Below are 21,577 nucleotides of genomic sequence, written 5' to 3' on the forward strand. Positions count from 1 at the left end.
GCCAGATTACACAACACCTATATAGGGATCAAGATCTCCAACTAGACATACTGTACTGTACATAAAATAAGTTATAACACACACTTACATAGTCTTTGAGAGGTAAAAACAGTGATGGAACAGCTAATGTGTTCTTTTTCTGTAGCCTGTACCTACTGTACTGTTATATTCCTTCTTGTGTGGTTAGAGTCCCATCCCAGTGAGTATATATGAAGGGTTGACCTTTGATCTTTGAAAAACGTAATGCTTACAGACAAAAGAAGGAAGGACACTGCGTTCATATATGGTTCCTAATGTACCGACTGTCCACGACCAGGTCAGGTCTGCGCAGGACCACCTCTGCAGGAAGTTAGTTATGAAGAGGGATTGAGAAACACATGAAGTCAATCACAAAAAGGAAAAACATACTGTACGACTTCAGTGACAATCTTTTCCTGACTAAAAGGAAGGGAGGTGTACGTTCGTAACTTCCTTTAGAGTCATAATGTCAACGAAGCAATTAGACTGGCAGACATAAATATAATCACAACAAGCATTTCGCTTTTTTATGTCTTGGAATGTTTTGAAATCCTTGAACTATAACTTGGCCTCTCAGATGAGAAAGGTTGCCTATGCAATCAGTCTGTGGTGTACTTTAGCTGTGTGCCAAAACCAAGTTCAAAAGTCCATGGAGTTCTGCCTCACTGACTGTCAGGGCCTGTCTTATAACAGGAGGAAGAGGAAGGGTGAAAGGTGGATTAATCAAACATGCACTAATTAGTCTGGAAGTACCCCAACATTTCTCCATGGGCACGTAGTCCCTCCATGGAAAAAACGTGGCGAATCCTGGTTGTGGAAAGGGTTGAGTTTAAACTATTTACTGGAATGCTTCTACATGTCCTGTATGCACCTCCAAATCAAGTCCAGTACACAGTGCATCTCAATTATTGAGACAGTGGTGTTACCGTCTTATGTTTGTACAGTAATTGAATCACATCAAAGGAAATGTTGTATTGTTTCATAATCTCTGATTTTGTTAGTGTGCACTGTATGTCGTGCTTCAAGTAAAGGTATCTTTCCAATCCATTCACAAGCTTGTAAAGTTGATTGATTTTTTGGTGTGAACGACATCTTTTATAAATGATACATGTGTTTTATTTGAAAGGCGTATGACAAACAGAACACACATGACACACGTGGAGGTGTTTCAGTGTCCCAATGAAAAGGTGAGTGAAACTCATGACAGGTCCAAGTTGTCCATAGTGGGTGTTGTTACCTCTTGTTTTACCACTCCCACAGAGTTGGACCCAGAGGGTTCTCAGATAAGGCCCCTGTGGTATTTGAACTGCTGCTGTTGAGACATTGCTGGGGACGTACTGTAGCGCTGACAGCCTCCTTTGACAAGTGAGTTACTCTCATTTCCCTTTCCAGCTTTACTTTGAGTCAAGCAACTTTGTTCCTCTGTTTCTCATCCATTAGGCAGACAACAAAACCACATCCCTGGGGGGAAATAGTTGTGCGAAATATGCTACAAAATATGGTCGATTTCTCCAAGCTTACCTTGGTCAAATAGATCAAATTCTTGAATGTGGACGTGATTTACCTCATATTTTGTACTTTTGGTTCCATACTGTAGGTTCCATTGCACTAGATAGAAAAGGGTAAAGAATGTGTACATCTGTTTGGAAATACAATGGATTCCTTGTAGACTGGTTACAATTGGAGCTATTCTATAATTATAACATATTTAAGCACTGATAGTGATTGTCAATAGCTTCCAGTTAATGATTCCCAAACATGTGTGGAATGTTCAGCTCCAACAAATCTATGTAATATTGTGTGTGAAGAGGCTTTAAAATAAAACATTCCTTGAGATGAAGTCACATTTTTCATTACATGTATATCACTATAAAATTATAACTTAAATTGTTAAGATATGTTTCTATAATCGCAACTTGAGAGGTCCAGAGGCTGCAATCAGGAAACATAAAGCCTGATTCCATTCCAAAGCAACAAAAGAGAGAGATTAGACCTGTTTTTCTAGAGTAGTCTACTATGCTAATATGTTCTCAATCTGCATGTGCATATATACGATGAAAATAACACTGAATGTAGTTTCTCTGAGGGGAGGGTGGAAATGTCACAAGGCTGTGTAAAAACAGACTGGCGCATGATCATAAATTGCATAACACAGAGACTGCAGCGAATGTGGCTCTGACTTCTCCAAGAATTGTAGTCAGAGAATCATTGGTTTATCTCAGGCTAGTAGCTCAATGAGGTGTTCACAGGGAATACATCAGACTTGTTCTGCCATGAATAGAATGAGAGAGAGAACGAGTAGAACTCAATGACTATGGCCAGGTGAGATACAGAGAGCTGAATCAGTATGTAAGTGTACTTAATCTGACTGTAATATTTGCTTCTCAAGGACTGTAAATAACCTTGGCGTGGAATGTAGGGATCCATTTCAAACACGTGCAAGAGAGCTGACAGGATCACTATAAATGTTTTTTGTTTTGCACAAAGAGAGCATAGTCCATCTGAAATGAATGTCAAGTTGACACAGTTGACATTTTAGACTGAACTGTATTTCATTTCATTCATGTAAATGAATGTGTGGAGCCTTAAGTTGTCCCCACCTTTATCAGGTTACACTATTATACTAATAATGTGGATTGGTCTGTTTGGTTTGATTAATATTATGTTGTTTTTCAGTACATTTTTGTGCTTAGTAGTTATCCAGCAAGGAATCTTGTAGGCTGCAGGGCAAACACATGAGGCATGTAGCATTTGACAGTTATTATGTGGAGCTGAGGCAGACACCTTGTCCTCTCATCGACCAGGGTTTCCTCCAGACCTGTTACATGGCCGTGTGAAAATTTTGTCAAGAAAAAAGAAAGTGTGAACAAAGTGTGCAATGTACCATGTTAGGATACAGGGGGGAAGTGTTACTTGATCTGTGACCCCTTTGCTGCTAGTATCCTTCTTTTCCTAAACTAAGGTTTAGTGACCATCATATTTGCAGCTGATGTATTGTAAACTGCATGGCATATGGAAGGAAACTGCTTGCTGCATGATCAGTTGGAAGTCACTCTTAAGATTTACCCCATAATACAGTAGGAGTGAGAAATACTCTCATAAAACAAAAGTGCAACAATATGTTTTTTTTCTTGTGGTCTGGTCACATGACGATTTCCTCTTTTTAGTGCATTCTCAGCACTGCACAAGCCACTCATGTGATTGACAAGCAGCGTTTGAATCTCTGCGCGTGCGCTCTTGGCTTTGGTCAGCGTGGTTGTTCTAGTTGATGAGGCACTTTCTAGTATTCTACTTTGTGGACTGCACAGGGGCCAGACCAGAGTCCAGACAGGGCCTTGTGAATGTAAATATAAGGTAAATGTAAATATAGGGTACATGTAAATATAGGGTAAATGTAAATATAGGGTAAATGTAAATATTGTTTGTCAGGCAAGGTTTCCAAAGATCCTGCTGAGATGAGAGGAGGCTATGAGAAGGTGTTGAACCTGCAGGGTCCCCTCAGTCCATGTTCCTCCATCGTTTTGTCTCAGGGCTCCACAAGCTATAGTTTTGTTTTGGCCATAAGGACCGGCAACCTATAGTTTGGTCCTCGTTGGGGTACTACTAGAATATGTTATGACTCATATGCGTGACACTCCTCGAGGGCTACACTACCAAGCAGGAATGTCGTGTTTTTTACGTGAACCGTTTTACATGAACGCGCTGAAAATCCTGGGTTGGCTTAACGAGTTACTGTGCGATTGCGGTTTAAGGCTTAGTGAAGCCAGCTAACAAAATGATTTTCTTACACAACTATATTCAACTACTGTATATTCAAAGGTAGGGTCAGGCAGGGTCTCCACACATATTTACCAATTAATTTTCATAACTTTTTCATAATATTTTATCACATTTCCATCCATAGGGCGCAATAATGACTGTGCCATGCCCTAAGACTGGCAGTGTAGCACACATGGAGGGCCGGGGGCGCTGGTAGTCAGAGGGCCCTATAGGAGGGCTGGAGCGCCAGTAGTTGAAGGGCCAGGGGCCTGTGTAGTCAGGGGACCCTGTGGGAGCGGTCTTGTATAGGCTGAGGGGCCCACATATTCAAGCATTAATTGTCTATATACATTTTGTTTTCACAGTAGATTGTTGATGGGCCTCACAGCTCAGGGCCCCCCCGAGGGTTTCAGGTATATATAGGATATATATAGTTAGGTATAAGATATCCCAAAGATTTGAGAGGCAATGTTTTGTACCTGATTTATCTTTACACACAGAACTTATTTGTGCAAATTAAGGTTATGTGTAGGCCTATTATTAACTCACTGGCTTATGACATAGTAACAACCCTTTTGATGTCACATTTAAGGTCTCTATGTAAATAAAGTTAATTATTCCACATTCCAGATTCATCACCAGCCCCTCACCTCTCTGGTACCTGATACAGGGTAAGTCTGATTTACTTTGATGAGGTACTGTATTTCCTCCAAAATTCTGTGGAAACAGAACTAAACTAAATCAACTTAAGTAAGCATGTAAGGAGTTTCTCTCTAAAATATGACCTGCAGGTGCATTTACTTACTGCCTCCCACATCCTGCTGCATCCTCAAGACAAGTATGTGTTAATATGCACGGGTATTAGCACACTGGCACAGTACGGTACTTCACAAGGACTGCTGTGAGTAACCAAGGGCCAAACATGCCAAACATGTTATCAACCCCCTCATTCCTCTCTCTGATTGCGTGAGGGATCTTCTCCCATGGAGGTCTTTCGGGGTTAGGTGCTCAGTGTTTCTCAGCTCTCCCTCTCTTTTGACATCGTATTCTGGGAACGGTGTCTTCTGTCAGGTCTACGTACTTCAATTATTTGTTTGATATGGATCTATGGACTGTATAAATATTTGCCTGCCTTAATGAAATGTAGCATATTGTCGCCTCAATCTGAAAAATGCAAGACGCCTGCATCATGGTACAGTATCGAAGGACGAGTATCGCATTCGTTTTTGTGTTTCAGTACAGTATTTATTTGTTTGTTTTAGTTGTATCTTTATTAGTTATCTTCTTCCTAGGAAGTCTGACTTCCCATGCATGAAAAATCACCAAACTTTGCACATAGGTCCAGTCCTGTGCCAGAAGTCCTCAACTGGCATTGTGGGTCAATAGTCCTGATGGTGGCACTACAGCAACAGTCTAATAAGCTTAAAACCTCTAAAGATATAAGCTGTACAGTACGTGCTATCACTTTGCAACCACCACCAACATGTAGGCCTAAGTGAGCAGAAACTTCCACATACTTTGAACTGGCAGGAATTATGAAGCCCATCACTCTGTTTTTCTCAAAAACTGTAAAACAAACAGTCAATCAAACTCTACTCCTCCCACGTTTTGGTCAATTGACTCCTCAATTGCTACTCTACATCTTCAGACTGTCCTCCACAAATGATCTTCACAGATTTTTGAAATATCAGAATTTGAGCCCACAGTGCATCAAAATGTTTTACTGTAAACAGTACTGTATGCAGCTACTGCAAAATCTCCAATGTTCATGAAAAAAAGATAAAATTTTTATGACATGGTAGATATAGTGTGAACATTTGAGAATTTTATCTCACAAACTGTATTTTAGACAGTATTTTGAAGTCTGACCCTTCAAACTGCTGCTGTTCATACAGGAAAAAATAAACTACCCACAATAGTACCCTATACTGCAACAGCAATGTCTCCACCAATCAGAGATGTTGTTGTTGACAACCCAGCCCCAATAGCGGACCCTAGGACTACAATTGGCTAAATTGACTCACTGAGAGGACACCTGTGCCACTGATTGTTTGATTGGGTTCCACACGTCTTGTTAGTCTGTGTATACAGTATACAGCCATTCCCAAACTGTGAGGTCCGCCTCCCCTGGGGGGCCCCAAAGAAATTCAGGGAAGGCGCGGAGGGATGGTTAGAAAAGAAAAAGGACCAATATGTTTTTTATTATTGAATTTTCTATGGTTTTTATGAATGAAACGTGTTTTTAAAGGTCAGAAAATCTAAATAAATAATGGGAGAGATGTATACTAAATTTGTGGATAGTGCAGAGAGAGTCTCCCCCCCGCAGGCATGAATGTATTGTGCGAAAACGTCATAACCTTAACTAGCAACAGGTGCCACCGAGCTAACTTAGCTGTGTAACGTTATTGGCTAGCTAACACTGCCTTGCACAATGGACAAATTTGAGGGGTTTGGGGGGGCGCGGGTGTGTCACTGTTTTCAGAGGAGAGGCCCACATTGATGGAGTTTGGGAACCTATGGCCTACATGTAACTCCCTGTTCTTTGTCTGTTCATTATTTGCTGTAGCTGTGCGTTGTCACTGGTGTTGTTCTGTGCCAAGTCTGTAAGCTTGTAAGCTTTGTCTTTTGTTCTCCACTTGTTGAGTGTACAGCATAGGTGATTTTACCCTCTGAGAGTAGGGGGGGCAACATTTTGACATGAGAAAAAAAAAAACAGTTCTGCCGTCTCGTCCCATCTATTTACAAAGAATACCAGTTGTGAACAGTATGCTAATAAGAAATCCGTATGACAATTCAATTATGTACAACGCATCAAACTTCATCTAAACACCACGAGCATGTCAATATGACTTTATGACCGAGCACTAGGCCATACCCAACATCACAACATCAAACTGCAACTGCCTGCTGGTGCTAGCTTCCTCGCCGATGGTGATGTTGCTAGTGCTAGTGCTAGCTTCGATAGCCTCTTGAGCACTTCTGCATTCGATTGCACCTGCTGCGCTGTCATTTCGAGTGGTATCTTCTTCATTAGCATTGCCAGTTTTTATTTTATTTTATGAAGAAGTGGTAAATTGTTTTTATAGCTCTTTTTGCCATTGTGAGCAGGTTGGCTAGTTGTAGCTTGTTGAGCACTGAGCAGTACAGTCAGATCTCATTTTTTTCGACGGACGAGTTGTGCCATTAGTGGATTATGAATATATATATATTTTTAAAGGTAGCCTAGTTTAAGTAATAAATACACTTTTAAAATTAATGATGATCTAACACAAACTGGTACAAACCATGTGTGTATGTATTTAATAATTGTGTTAATTAGTAAAAAAAAAGAAAAAAAAAGAAGTTTTTGTTTGTTTTTGTTTTTTAAGAATTGGGCTGTCCAATCAGGGGGGGCACTTGCCCCCCCTGCCCCCCCTATAAAATCGCCAATGGTGTACAGTATACAGGTACCTTGGTTTTATTGTTTAGTCTTTGGTTTTGGTTTTTGAAACTCGCGGTGCCTTTATTTTGTGGAAACTGCTGAAACATTACAGTGCGTGCAACCCTTGTGATTGTGATGTTTAAGTCTCAGGCATTGTGCTGTGACGTTATTTTCTACATTTTCTTTTTAATTAAAGGTGTAAATTATGGTCTGGGCAAATACATGAGCACACCCTCACGTATCTGTCATTGTCCTCGTCATCTCCTCATCATCCTCTTAGACCTCATGCACACTTCCTCATAGTTTTTTTGTATTGTGGCAACCCAGGGGACAGGGAACACCACACAACCCAGGGGACAGGGAAGACCACACAACCCAGGGGACAGGGAAGACCACACAACCCAGGGGACAGGGAAGACCACACAACCCAGGGGACAGGGAAGACCACACAACCCTAGGGGACAGGAAAGTCCACACATGGCGAAATGGCAGTGGCACACAGACAAGGGAAGCAAGTTGCAGAGAATATTCAGAGGTTGTCTCTTTAATAAACGCAGTGTTACAAATGAAAGATCTCAAACAAAATCCACACATCCCCCCTCTTCTCACAGGCTATTTCTGGCCTGGATCTTCCAGTTTTTGGTGAGGGGACGTGACTGATTGTCCACACCTGCCTCAGCAATCAGCCCAGGAAGTCATTCAGCCCTCTAAACCACAACCTGTGGGGTTCTGGGAAATGCAGTCCCACAGCTAGCGGCCACTTTGTGTCACAGGCGGCCATTTTGGGCTGTGAGGGGCCCGGGTTGCCACAGTATTCTATCAAAATCCATTTCATGTAAAACAAAAATGTGTGCTTATGTACAGTAGTTGGACTGAACCAATTTCAACCAATAATATGACATCCACCCTCAATCTTCAACTTTCAGCAACACACAGCTAAGATTCATTATATGGCTAGTTAGCAACAGCATGGCAAAGTCACTTAGCTGACACTTTTATCCAAAGTGACTTATTTGCATTTAACATAGGAAGTTAGTGTAATATTCACCAGAACTCACAAGTGCATCTCCTTTCTAAACTAATGCTTAGGTAAGTGCAAAAGTAAACTTAAAAAAAACAATAGGTGCTTATAAGAGGGACAATCCTGGTAGTACTTCTTCAAGAGGTGAGTTTTGAGTCTATGGTGAAATATGAGCAGTCCTGATGTCGGTGGACAGTTCACTGTGTGGCCAGGACAGAAAAGAGTTTCCTCAAACCTTGTTCCATCTCCTAACTGTGGCAGTTAACAGGAAAACATATGCCTGCACCAGTTTTTGTATATATGCGAGTATGCGTACACCTAGACCCTCATATATTTGCCATTGTCTCTCTACTCCACCCAGCCCTGATCCAGTGCTGCGCAGCAGCTACCTGTATAATCCTGTCCCCAGATTAGATTGCTTAGCCAAAGTTCTGGAGACCTTGGTAAATAACCAATTGAAATTGTTTCTTTCAAGTCACTCAGTTTTAACTACTCACTAATCTGGATTCAGAGCTAATCACAGCATCATTTCTGCTGTTACTCTTGTTACTCATCTTGGCATTAAACAACAGGAAACATTGTGCTGCCCTCTTTGTAGATCTTTCAAAAGCATTTGATATAGTTGATCACTACCTGCTTTTAAATAGACTATCTTGTATTGGTTTGGATAGAGGTGCTTGTGATTTCAGGTTTCAGGACTATCTGTCGTCAAGGTGTCAGTGTGTGAAATTGGGTAACATTCGATCTGATTTCTTGTATCTAGCTAAAGGTGTTCCCCAAGGCTCAGTGTTGGGTCCTGTCCTTTTCACCATGTATATTAATGATATTTTAATGATATTGTCTATGCACTAACTGGCTGTCATGCTCATCTATATGCTGATGATACAGTTGTCTATTGTATTGTGGATACTGTTCAGGAAGCCATTGAGAACCTACAGCTTTCTTTTAATGTGCTGCAAGAAGCTCTCACCAATCTGAAACTAGTCCTTAATCCTAGCAAATCTAAATGATGTTGTTTTCTAGAGCCAGGATTACTGATTATGACAGGCTCCATCTATTAACAGCTAATGGCTCGCGTATTTAGAGAGTCACTGAGTACAAATATCTTTGCCTGTGGCTGGATGATAAACTCTCTTTCAAGTTTCATGTAGACAGTCTAGCCTCTAAGATGTGTCAGAAAATTGGCTTCCTGTACAGAAACAGTTCTAGCTTTCCTATGTTCAGCAGGAAGGGAATTGTTCAAGATGTCTTCTTATCAGTATTAGACTATGGTGACACAATCTATAGACATGCTTCTGTGACTACCCTGAAACCCCTAGACTCTGTCTATCACTACACCCTAAGATTTATTATGGGTGATAGTTATGACACCCACCACTGTGTTCTTTATGATAAGGTAGGCTGGTCTCCTCTCTCCTTAAGGCGTAACTATCACTGGTATTTGTTTATTTTCAAAGCCATTATTGGTAAACTTCCACCATACATCTCGTCTCTGTTGGACTGGAGCCTTGGTACCTACCAGATGCGATCAAACGATCGGCTTGTTTTTAGGGTTCCTCGAGTGCATTCTAAACTTTGTCGAGCTGCTTTTTTCCATGATGCACCATATTATACCTAGAATACTTTACGACAGACTCTAAAGCTTGAGGCACTTCCTTCAGTCGCAGAGTTTAAATCCATGGCTCTTGACATTTGTACTTCGACCTGTAACTGTTTTTAATTATTATTATTATTATTATTATTATTATTGTATATTGTATTTGTTCTGTTGTTATTTGTGTATTTGTGTGAACTCGTCGAAATTGTAAATGAGAGAAACCTCAGTGCTTTACGAGTATAAATAAAGGTTGTAGATAGATAGATAGATAGATAGATAGATAGATAGATAGATAGATAGATAGATAGATAGATAGATAGATAGATAGATAGATAGATAGATAGATAGATAGATAGATCGATCTTCTCCTAGTCAAGAGTGAACTCAAACCAGGCCGGAACTGGGATTCATACACTTTCTTTTAAACATGCCTATAGAGCAGAGGTTCCCATCCTTTCTTCCCTAGAGACCCCCTAACTTACACCTGATGGAATCAATGACATGATTCTTTAACAAATATTTGTCTAGCTAAATATGATATTAAGGCCTCAATTTATCTGAGGCCTGGCGCACCCCCTGCGATCGTTGGCGCCCCCCTAAGGGGGGCCCGGACCTATGTCACAGAGCTGTGTTTTCTCCTGGTCTTAGATCTGTGGGTGCTGCACTATCAGCTGCAGAAATGGTTGCATGGGAAGGGAGGAGTCTTACTATAGATCTAAGATATGTAGGATCAACTTTCGAAGGCTGAGACCACTTGTTAGAAATGTATACTTCATGAATGTGACTCTGCCATTGTAAGTAGTCCAGCTTGTCTCATTATTTTCTCTCCCTCTCTTTCTCTCTCTCTCTCCCTCTCTATCTCTCTCTGTACATTTTTGTGGTGTTTATAATTCAGGTTTGTGTTAATTTATTGTTCACTGAAATACATTTAGATCAAGTTTTGGTTTCCATGTTTGGTCTCAATTTTTAAGTTGGAGGCTTGCAACAGCCTAGATATTTGTCTCATTATGACATCACAGTTACATTCTATTATGTCACTTTATCTCTGGGGCTGAAATAAACCGCTCATTCAGGATTAACAGCCTGTTGTATTTCTGTTCTCTGACACAGTAAGTTTCCTTTAATATATATATATTATATATATATATATATATATATATATATATATATATATATGTGGATATGTATATGTATGTATGTGTATATATATATATATATATATATATATGTATATATATATATATATATATAGATATATATATAGTATATTATCACAAATTTGAATCTTAGTTGCTAGAAGTGTATGGTAGTTTTAAGGAACAGAATGAATTCTAAGGTTTACAATACTGTATACGTGAGGGGTTCAATCTTGTTTGACCAGAAATGTGGTTGAAACATCTGTCTGAATTGTGTTGTTTTTTTCTCTGCTTGGGGAAGGAATGAAAATGTTTTCTATCTCTCCATTTTCTTTCAGGCGGTGTTTTATCTGTGAAAGAGAAGTCCATTATTTCACGGCAGTGGAATAATGGCCGCTAAAGCGCCAAAAGATAAGTAAGTAGGCTACCTACCTCTAATGTCTTTTCACTCTAAAGGGCCTGCTGCCAGTCCAGTGTTACTGACAACAAGGCAGGGATACAGTAAGGAAAACATGTAACCCCATTTCAATCACCCTCTTCCTTTAACAGATACAATGCCGTCTGGCTGATATTTTTCATGTTGGGCATTGGCACCTTATTACCTTGGAATTTCTTCATGACAGCAACCATGGTAGATCAACAATGTGTTTCTACAGTAATTTATTCTGTGTTTTTATGTACTGTTGAAATAAATCAAACAAGGTACACTGAAATCTTAAAGGGGAACACTGCTGTCATAGCAAGTTTAGCTGAAATGTCGCTTTGTCCTCAATGAAACCGACCCGTACACCAACATTTAACCGTTCCGTGCAGCTCAATTTGGGCCAGAACTATTTCGCCGAACGCACTACATCATACCTTTCGCACTGTAAACTTCCGCCATGGTAAAGCTAGACGATTGTTTACATCCTCCTAACACGTCAACACATGGGGATGGTGATTCATTTCACAAGACAACATTCTACTGAGGCCGGTAAGGGGCATCCTGGCACTTCCTGCCTTGAAAATGCATGTTTATCATAGATTTTAGCAGAGGCCCATAGACGTCCATTATAAAGGGGGTGCGCGCACAGAGGAAAAATGAACTAGCTTACTACTGCACGGATCGGTTAAATGTTGGTGTGTACGGATCGGTTTCATTGAGGACAAAGGGACATTTGAGCTAAACTTGCTATGACAGCGGCGTTCCCCTTTAAGTCATCATTACTATTGAGCTGCTAACAGTTGCGTTCTGTTGTTTTATGTTTACAGTATTTTACCAGTCGCTTGAAGGAGCCTTTCACAACTCCCACAATTCCACCACTTTCGGCCAATGAAACTGGGGGTAATATCGACACCCGCAGTGTTTTGGAAGCCAAGTTCAATAATGTCATGACCCTTTGCTCTATGGTGCCGCTGCTGGTGTTTACCTGTCTCAACTCCTTCCTGCATGGCTTGTAAGTCCAGAAACAACAACAAAACCAACAAACATACAAACAACTTGTGTTTGCAGTTATACATCAGATCATGTCTTCCTCCTCAATAACACACTCTATTAAAGGACTATGCTCGTTTTTGACAACCTGGACCTTATTTACGACATATTATAAGAAGTTTGACTCACCCAGATCACTTTTGTGTAGTTCGGAGGCCTGTAGAAGAAATATAAAATCCAGCGCGAGCCAGTATATCCATGTAATGGCGGCGCACGGGGCATAGGGAATGCCGTTTCTCAAAATCCATTTTCGGCCGCTAAACGGTTGTTTTCATCAATCACATTGCATGAATCGACAGTTGATATTCCTCTACGCCAGCCATTGTTGTTTTGGTTCCAAATAAGGGGTCTTGATCCTCTGTAACATGGTCTTTATAAGCCTCTCCCCCACTTGCTCCAGCACGCATGCGCACAGGCCAGCTGTTCCTCTCTCTGTCTCCTCACCCTCCTTTCAAGGAGCTCTTCGTCCGTATACTCTGGCTCAAAACGATATGGACGTCCGTCATATTCTAATTCATTTTCTAGATCCTCTAAATCTGACAAATATTCAGCCATATTGCACACAATATTCTAGGCACCAACAATCCGATCGTAGCGCAGAGAATGTGAGCCGCGAGTGTAGCCTACAGACGGAGAATAGCAAGTCTGCGCGCTGGCCTGTGCGCATGCGTGCTGGAGCAAGTGGGGGAGAGGCTTATAAAGACCATGTTACAGAGGATCAAGACCCCTTATTTGGAACCAAAACAACAATGGCTGGCGTAGAGGAATATCAACTGTCGATTCATGCAATGTGATTGATGAAAACAACCGTTTAGCGGCCGAAAATGGATTTTGAGAAACGGCATTCCCTATGCCCCGTGCGCCGCCATTACATGGATATACTGGCTCGCGCTGGATTTTATATTTCTTCTACAGGCCTCCGAACTACACAAAAGTGATCTGGGTGAGTCAAACTTCTTATAATATGTCGTAAATAAGGTCCAGGTTGTCAAAAACGAGCATAGTCCTTTAATGTTCTATGGTGACACATTGGAATACAGTATATAGATTACTGTAAGGATCGATTTGACTTGTAAAACGATGTGGTGTGTACTTACAGTACCTTTGTGCTATCAGGGGACGCACAAAGGTAAGCCAAAAGGTAAGGGATCGAGATGACTGCAAGCGCCGGTGGAGCCCTCGTCCGAGGACGACCTAGAGGAAGGATATCGTGTTTTCAACTGTCATTTGAGTCATTTGACACTGAGTCATTTGAGTCATTTGACTCTGAGTCATTTGACTCTGTCCTACAGGATTCCCCAGAAGCTGCGCGTGGCGGGCAGCCTGACCGTGATCCTGGTGGTGTTCGCCATAACGGCCGCCATCGTCAAGGTGGACATGCAGCCGCTGCCTTTCTTCTCCTTCACCATGATAAAGATCGCCATTATAAACTGTACGTTTACACACACACGCGTGCACGCACAAACACACACACACATATATACAGTACATACACACACACACACACGCACACACACACATGCACTCCCACACACACATAAACATACACAATCACATACATACACGCACACACACATATTCTCTCTTTCTCTCTCTCTCTCTCTCTCTCTCTCCTTCATCATGATAAAGATCACCATTATAAACTGTACTGTGAGTTTCTCTCTGAGTTGGATTTTTCAATGTGTAATTGATATCATTATTTCTTATTTTTATCTGGCCATAGGCAAATATCGCCATCTGTTAGTTGTTGATAAAGGGGCATTGAAAACCTTAATGAAATTCAAATAAGCTTTCTTCACTTTGAACTTTAGCATTTGGCGCAATCCTACAAGGAAGTCTTTTTGGCATGGCTGGCCTCCTGCCCGCCTCCTACACCACGCCCATCATGAGTGGACAGGGACTCGCCGGCACGTTTGCCGCCTTCTCTATGATCTGTGCTATAGCGAGTGAGTTTCTGAATCCTTGCATCTGTCTAGGGCCTCCTCAAACCCAACTTGCTTGGTTGTTGCACTCCCACCCCACGACAACACTCTCTTTCAATAGAAAACAACAGACATAGCAGCACACGTTAGTGGAAATCAGATGCTCTGAGGAACAGCCGAAACGCTAAGAGCCTCCATTTACTGTAACGTGTGCTGCTCTGTCTGTATTTTTCTATGAAAAGACAGCCACCTGCTGAGTGAATATTACCTTTGAGTCCAGCCCCGTATTCTTCAAGTATTTTTGAGAATCGCACCCCACCTCCAACCTACTAACCATCCTCTTCGTCTCCCCACCTCCAACCTACTACCCATCCTCTTCGTCTCCCCACCTCCAACCTACTACCCATCCTCTTCGTCTCCCCACCTCCAACCTACTAACCATCCTCTTCGTCTCCCCACCTCCAACCTACTACCCACCCTCTTCGTCTCCCCACCTCCAACCTACTAACCATCCTCTTCGTCTCCCCACCTCCAACCTACTACCCACCCTCTTCGTCTCCCCACCTCCAACCTACTAACCATCCTCTTCGTCTCCCCACCACCAACCTACTACCCACCCTCTTCGTCTCCCCACCTCCAACCTACTAACCATCCTCTTCGTCTCCCCACCTCCAACCTACTAACCATCCTCTTCGTCTCCCCACCTCCAACCTACTACCCACCCTCTTCGTCTCCCCACCTCCAACCTACTAACCATCCTCTTCGTCTCCCCACCTCCAACCTACTAACCATCCTCTTCGTCTCCCCACCTCCAACCTACTACCCATCCTCTTCATCTCCCCACCTCCAACCTACTACCCACCCTTATCGTCTCCCCACCTCCAACCTACTACCCATCCTCTTCATCTCCCCACCTCCAACCTACTACCCATCCTCTTCGTCTCCCCACCTCCAACCTACTACCCACCCTCTTCGTCTCCCCACCTCCAACCTACTAACCATCCTCTTCGTCTCCCCACCTCCAACCTACTACCCATCCTCTTCATCTCCCCACCTCCAACCTACTACCCACCCTTATCGTCTCCCCACCTCCAACCTACTACCCATCCTCTTCATCTCCCCACCTCCAACCTACTACCCATCCTCTTCATCTCCCTACCTCCTACCTACTACCCATCCTCTTGGTCTCCCCACCTCCGTTCTCCGTTCTCTCCCCTCGTCTGTTCCCCCCAGGCGGCTCTGAGATGCAGCAGGCTGCTTTCGGATACTTCATCACCGCCTGTGCTGTCATCTTGTTGTCCATTCTCTCCTACGTCGCCCTGCCAAAGATGGTATGAAACTCTAATGCAGTTACGCCAATAAGCTTTTAAACAGACGTGACATTACTGTCGGGTGTAAACCTTGTATACGTCTTCAGAATGTTGAAAAGCACATTCCGATCCTTAGACTGTGGAAAAGTACATCATCTCCTGTTATAAACAAATGGATAGAATCTATGTTAGAAATAGTATCGCAGATGAGCGGATGCTGGCTAGATTAAGTGGTGGGAATGAGAACTTTCTGAGGTCATGGGACCGTTTCCTGGTTTGCAGCATTTCTGGAGCGCAGTGATGTTTGATTAGAATGCTGAGATTGTATTAGCAATGTTCTACTATTTATTATTGTTTTTCTTTCCTATTATTGGCTTGCCTGTCCTGAGCATGTGCACTTTTCATAGACCTATGGATGTCTTGTAATTTAAAATAATATTACTGTCTGTTCGAATATGTTTGAATAAAAAACTTTAATGACAAAAAAAAAAGAAAAGAAAAGCACATTCCAATTTCTCTGTTTTTCAACATAAAATCACATATGATGAGCTGTTTAGAATACATTTAATTGTTCCCAGGGCAGGAGGCGTTCAGAGGTTGTAAAGGGTAGTACTAGTCCCAGCTTTCAATTGATGTAAAAAATAAAAATAAATAAAAAATCATGGAAATACAACGTTTCCGCCTGACAGCGATGTTATACTACAGACATTATGTATTAAACTTATCACGTATCAAGTTACTAACATGTACTTATTCATATTCCTTAGGAATTCTTCCAACACTACCAGGAAAGCAGCGCTCATAAACGGCCTGGTGACACTGAAAACACCATTGATTTGATCAAGAACGGTAAAGCTGGAGGTACAGTAAAATACATTTATTTGATGTTTCTTGATATATTCTGATAGTTTCTTGATGTTTCTTGATGTTATTTAGAATTCTGTATCAGACCACTCACATTATCCATGTGAAAACTTTGACACCAGAACAGTTGTTAAAGGTGCAGTATGTGTATTTTTGGCAGCATCTAGTCGTGAGGATGCAGATTGCAACCAACTGAATACAATTACATGGTGCAAAATGGCGGCCTCCGTGGAAGGACCCGCTCTCTATGTAGATATAAAGGTCTCATTCTAAGGTGACAAAAATGATTTTTATTTTCATGGGATTATACATTAATTAAAACATACTTTATATTCATAATATTATTTCCAATTTCTGCCATGTCTACACAAAATTCTGCCACGAAATTCTACACACTGCACCTTTAAAGTTAATGCCTACCGTAGGATTTGTTTTAGTGAAATGTCCCTGGATAATATGTAGGACCTGAACCTGACAGCTGATCTCTCTCCCTTACAAAACAATGCCAAAGAAAAATCCAGAAATATTTTTGATTATATTATATCCTAACAAGCCTCAATCCATTCTCCCACAGAGAAATCAGGAGACTCAGAACCAGTAGAGGAGAATATCACTCCAAAAGTGTCAATGACAGCCATCTTCAAAAAGGTACCCTTACACACACACACACACACACACACACACACATTTTAACCATTTATTTAATATGTCCTCATAGAGAAAATTCCATACAGGGACACAAATACTAACGGTGCAATTAAATACAATCACAAGGTCATGGACCAGCGGCATAACTTTCTTTTTCCCACATTATTCACGGGTACAAGTAGCAGCGTCTCCACCATATACAGTATGGCGGCTGCCTGTGACAGCAGAGACAGAGCAGAACGTAGCGAGGCGTTTAGCCCGCTCTTTGGGCCTTCCCAGCTGTTGGAACCCTCTTATGACCAACCTGTGTGTCCTAGGCTGCCAGATATGAACACAAGTAGTCTGCATCTGTACCCTAGCTCTGAGATGGTATTTAGGAGAGGTTGGTCCTTAATGGCTAGATATGTCCTTTACTATCAAGTCCACTATTCTGTCATGACGTGCTACTGTATGTACATTCCTTTGTAGTCATGACAGCAATTCAAAATGTGTGACACACGCACACACATACACACGAACACATGTGCGCGCACACACACGCACACACATACACAGACACACACACACACACACACACACACAGTCCTTTGGGCAAGTGTAGTCTATTGCAGGTGCAGTCTAGGCTATTGGAGGTGATGAACAGATTTGTATTGATTAGGGACTTTCTGCATTCAAGTTCATGGATGTCATGAATTGACTGTGCGCTGGGGTGGAACTGAATGCCCCCCTTCCCTCAGAAGTGCCTAACAGGAGTAGATAGTGATTTCCAGTGGGGGTGGGTGCTGCTGTCTGTGCTGGGCTCAGCTGGGCTCTCTTGACGGCTGTCCTCTTGACCTTTGACCCCGGGGCTGTAGATCTGGGTGGTGGCCCTCGCCGTGTGCTTTGCCTTCACCATCACCATCGGCACCTTCCCCGCCGTCACCGCAGACGTCGAGTCCACCATCGCCAACGGAGGAGCCTGGGGTAAATGATGTGTGTGTGTGTGTGTGTGTGTGTGTGTGTGTGCACGCGTGTGTGTGCGTCACATTTGTACAGCTTGGGTACAAATGTAAATTGCTGGTGTTTATATTTGGAAGCCTAGGTAATGTCCACAGACTAGCTGTGAGGGCTTGCAGATGGCATGAATTCCCAAGCCACACGTTAAGGCATTGGCAAGGCTCAGTTCGATGTCTGTGATAAGTGGCAGACGCCACACACTGGATATGGAGGAGACCTGTATCCATAGACTGAGACTGGAAACGTATGTCATTGAGATTCCCAAAGCTTGTGCATCTATTATCGTTTGTGTTCAACAATTCCTTGTCAAATGTGAACACAAGTATATTATACACATAATAATGTATATGTGTGTGTTTGTCAGCTTGCCGACTTTCATAATCATAATGTATGCATGGCTTCAGTACACTGTTGATGTTACAATGCTGCCTGTGGCCCTGGTCACCCAGGGCTGTATTTCATCCCTGTGTCCTGCTTCCTGCTCTTCAACCTCTGTGACTGGGCTGGGCGGAGCCTTACGGCGCTGTGTATGTGGGTGAGTAGCTCACAAGTCTATGGCATTTGTCTGGCACGGATGAGTTTCTAGAACTGTTTTGTTAACCTCTCTATGTAGTATGAGAGTTGATGTCCTGGGTATAGAAGGGATGAGTTTCTAGAACCATCGTGTTAACCTCTCTAATATGTAGTATGGGAGTTGATGTCCTGGGTATACAGTAGAAGAAAGGGATGAGTTTCTAGAACCTTCTTGTTAACCTCTCTGATATGTAGTATGAGAGTTGATGTCCTGGGTATACAGTAGAAGAAAGGGATGAGTTTCTAGAACCTTCTTGTTAACCTCTCTAATATGTAGTATGAGAGTTGATGTCCTGGGTATAGAAGGGATGAGTTTCTAGAACCTTCTCGTTAACCTCTCTCTCTCTCTCCCTCCTCTCTCTCAGCCTGGGAAGGACAGCGTTGTGCTGCCACTCCTCATCGTGGCGCGTGTCGTCTTCGTGCCTCTTTTCATGATGTGTAACGTTCAGCCTCGGTCCAGCCTCCCTGTGTTCTTCCAGCATGACGCCTGGTTCATCGTCTTCATGGTCTTCTTCGCCTTCTCCAACGGCTACCTGGCCAGTCTCTGCATGTGCTTTGGGCCCAAGTTAGTCTGCTTCTAGGAGTAAACTGGGCACAGAAAAGAGTTACCAGTCTTGACCGATTACACCATATTTTTGTTTTTGGACACACACACACACACACACAGATGTGGTTTCTTCCTCGTGGCTGTAAACCTGACTGTGCCTCGTTCTTTCTCTCCACAGGAAAGTTCTTCCTCATGAGGCTGAGACAGCTGGCACCATCATGGCCTTCTTCCTGTCCCTGGGTTTGGCCCTTGGAGCCTCTCTCTCCTTCGTCTTCAGAGGAGTGATCTAGAATGATCACAGAACCACCCCCCCATGAAGAGAGTTCATAACCCCCCCCCACCCCCCCATGGAGAGAGTTCATAAACCCTCCGACTTGCAGCAAAATTGTCTTCACATTTGTGTTTCTATTTTGGGGCACGCAAAGTAGATGTGCTAAAGGTATAGTCTTCCAAAGGACTGAGTCTGGGATGTAGCTTCACATTCCTTTTGTAAAACTACCATAAATAACAGAATTTACAAAGTTATTAATTGAAGTCATGTCCTAATGTCTCAATGAACTAAGTATTACATTACATGAGTCATTTAGCAGATGCTTTCATCCAAAGGGACTTAAGTGCATTCAAGATAGGTAGTCAAGTGTAGCTACGCACCAGAACTATAAAGTGCATCTCTTTCTAAACAAGCATCTAAGAGCCTGAACTAGTGCTAAAGTAAAAGTGCAAGAACAGCCAAGTACAAATACAGTGAGTGTTAGGAGGAAGGGTCAGGTAATAGCCAAGTAATTTTGTAGTAATCACAACATTTGGAAAAATACTGTTATTGTATTGCTGTTCCACAATACAGTATTATATTAGGCCATGTGTTAATACAGATATATTCCATCAGTCTGCATATGTGAAGGCTGTATAGGTATAATAACAATATTAACTGCCTGCTTTATGCTGTTTTATATGAATATTATTCAGAAGAGCAATAGTGAATTTGTATATGTACTCCCGTACATTCTGTCTGTATAAGCATAATATATCATGAGATGCATTACTGGGAGCACTGAGAGCTTTGTACACTATTAGTCATAATTGTCTTTAAAGTGGCAATCTCAAGGATTTCACTTTCATTGTCTTTGGCACCACCTTTTGTCAATATGCAGTAATTGCAGGAGTTCCAAACCGTAGCATGAGTTTTTTTTTCCAGAGTTCATTAGAAACCAAACATGAGCCACCAATCACGTCAACCGGTGCGCTGCTAATGAATACTACGCAGGAATGACGCCACAGACATCCGATTCACAAAACCTGGCAAATGGAAAGGCTTTGGGGAATATGTTGAATCATTACTGTGTTACCTCAATCAGCGATAGCGGTGAAACTGACATTTATTTATATGATAATCCTTGAGATTGCCACTTATACATTGGGAGAGGGTTCTAATAATTGTCAAAGAGCTAAACTGAGGATGGCCTTAATTTTGAACTGTCATGTGGCTTTGTAAATTCTCTAGTGTACCAAATACTTTTGTTGTTGTTGTTGCTTATGAAACATAAGCACCTTTAATACATGTATTAAATTTACATTAAATGTATTAATTTAGCAGACAGGTTTTATCCAAAGCGACTTACAATAAGTAGCCTACATTTTGTCAAGAGTAAGTGAACCAGCCCAGCCATTAGACAATAGACAAACAACAAGGAAAATACAGTAGGGAAAATAGTATTCTTCAATGTATCTACAATCTTGTTGTGTTTGTTCATGAAAGAAGAACATTGACTGTGTTTGTAGCTATTAATCAATGCAGGATCTTTCTGAATACTTCACCCTTACTTATATATACTTCTGTTTATTTCAAATAAGTGTGCACTACCTCTTCCTGTGTTTGTGCAGTTTGACAACTGCCAGTCTTTTCACTATCAAGCTAGTTACTGAAGCAGGCTGTGCTTTGTATTCCTCTGCCAGTTTGAGATGAGAGAGGGATTATGATGGAGGATGTTTCATTTGTGTATACTGCAATTTGAATAAGTTGGTGAATTTACTCTTGGAATAAAAACTTATTTTGTGTGTTTAAACCTTCCATTAATACATCCATGGTTTAAACACACTTAGGCCTACTAATTTTTTTTAAAGCTTTTGACAAGAAAACTATTTCAACCTCCTGCTTCTGAGCCTACTCAGGAAGTAAAGTTGTCTCTATCCCTTCTTGACCTTGGTGTTTCCGGCCTGTTGTCCAGGTGACTCCTCAATACTTGCACGACTGGACCACATCAACATCAACATCAGCCCCCTGGATGGAAACG

At 41.9% G+C, this 21,577-nt stretch overlaps 1 protein-coding gene across 3 annotated transcripts; it reads left to right on the forward strand.

The window, feature by feature from the left end:
- Window positions 1-1,300: 1,300 nt before the first annotated feature.
- LOC311311172 (equilibrative nucleoside transporter 1-like) lies at window positions 1,301-21,343 on the forward strand. Of its 3 annotated transcripts, XM_084440831.1 has the most exons (14): window positions 1,301-1,383; window positions 4,408-4,448; window positions 11,291-11,367; window positions 11,502-11,583; window positions 12,204-12,388; window positions 13,719-13,858; window positions 14,238-14,372; window positions 15,582-15,679; window positions 16,426-16,519; window positions 17,097-17,170; window positions 18,025-18,133; window positions 18,616-18,701; window positions 19,105-19,304; window positions 19,465-21,343. In XM_084440831.1, exons 3-14 carry the CDS (start codon window positions 11,342-11,344, stop codon window positions 19,574-19,576), a joined length of 1,341 nt encoding a protein of 446 aa, XP_084296957.1. In that variant the 5' UTR covers window positions 1,301-1,383; window positions 4,408-4,448; window positions 11,291-11,341; the 3' UTR covers window positions 19,577-21,343. The 3 variants fall into 3 exon arrangements, with proteins under 3 accessions (XP_084296957.1, XP_084296958.1, XP_084296959.1); XM_084440832.1 differs by lacking the exon at window positions 4,408-4,448 and having other exon boundaries at window positions 1,340-1,383; XM_084440833.1 differs by lacking the exons at window positions 1,301-1,383; window positions 11,502-11,583.
- Window positions 21,344-21,577: the final 234 nt, after the last annotated feature.

Source organism: Borostomias antarcticus, assembly GCF_949987555.1.
Source record: "Borostomias antarcticus genome assembly, chromosome: 7".
In the NCBI taxonomy this organism is placed as follows: domain Eukaryota; kingdom Metazoa; phylum Chordata; class Actinopteri; order Stomiiformes; family Stomiidae; genus Borostomias; species Borostomias antarcticus.

Coding starts and splice junctions, on each gene's coding strand:
- LOC311311172 (XM_084440831.1), top strand. CDS start 11,342: ATGGCCGCTAAAGCGCCAAAAGATAA. Junction 15,680..16,425: donor ACGTCGCCCTGCCAAAGATG/GTATGAAACTCT, acceptor CATATTCCTTAG/GAATTCTTCCAACACTACCA. Junction 17,171..18,024: donor TGACAGCCATCTTCAAAAAG/GTACCCTTACAC, acceptor CCGGGGCTGTAG/ATCTGGGTGGTGGCCCTCGC.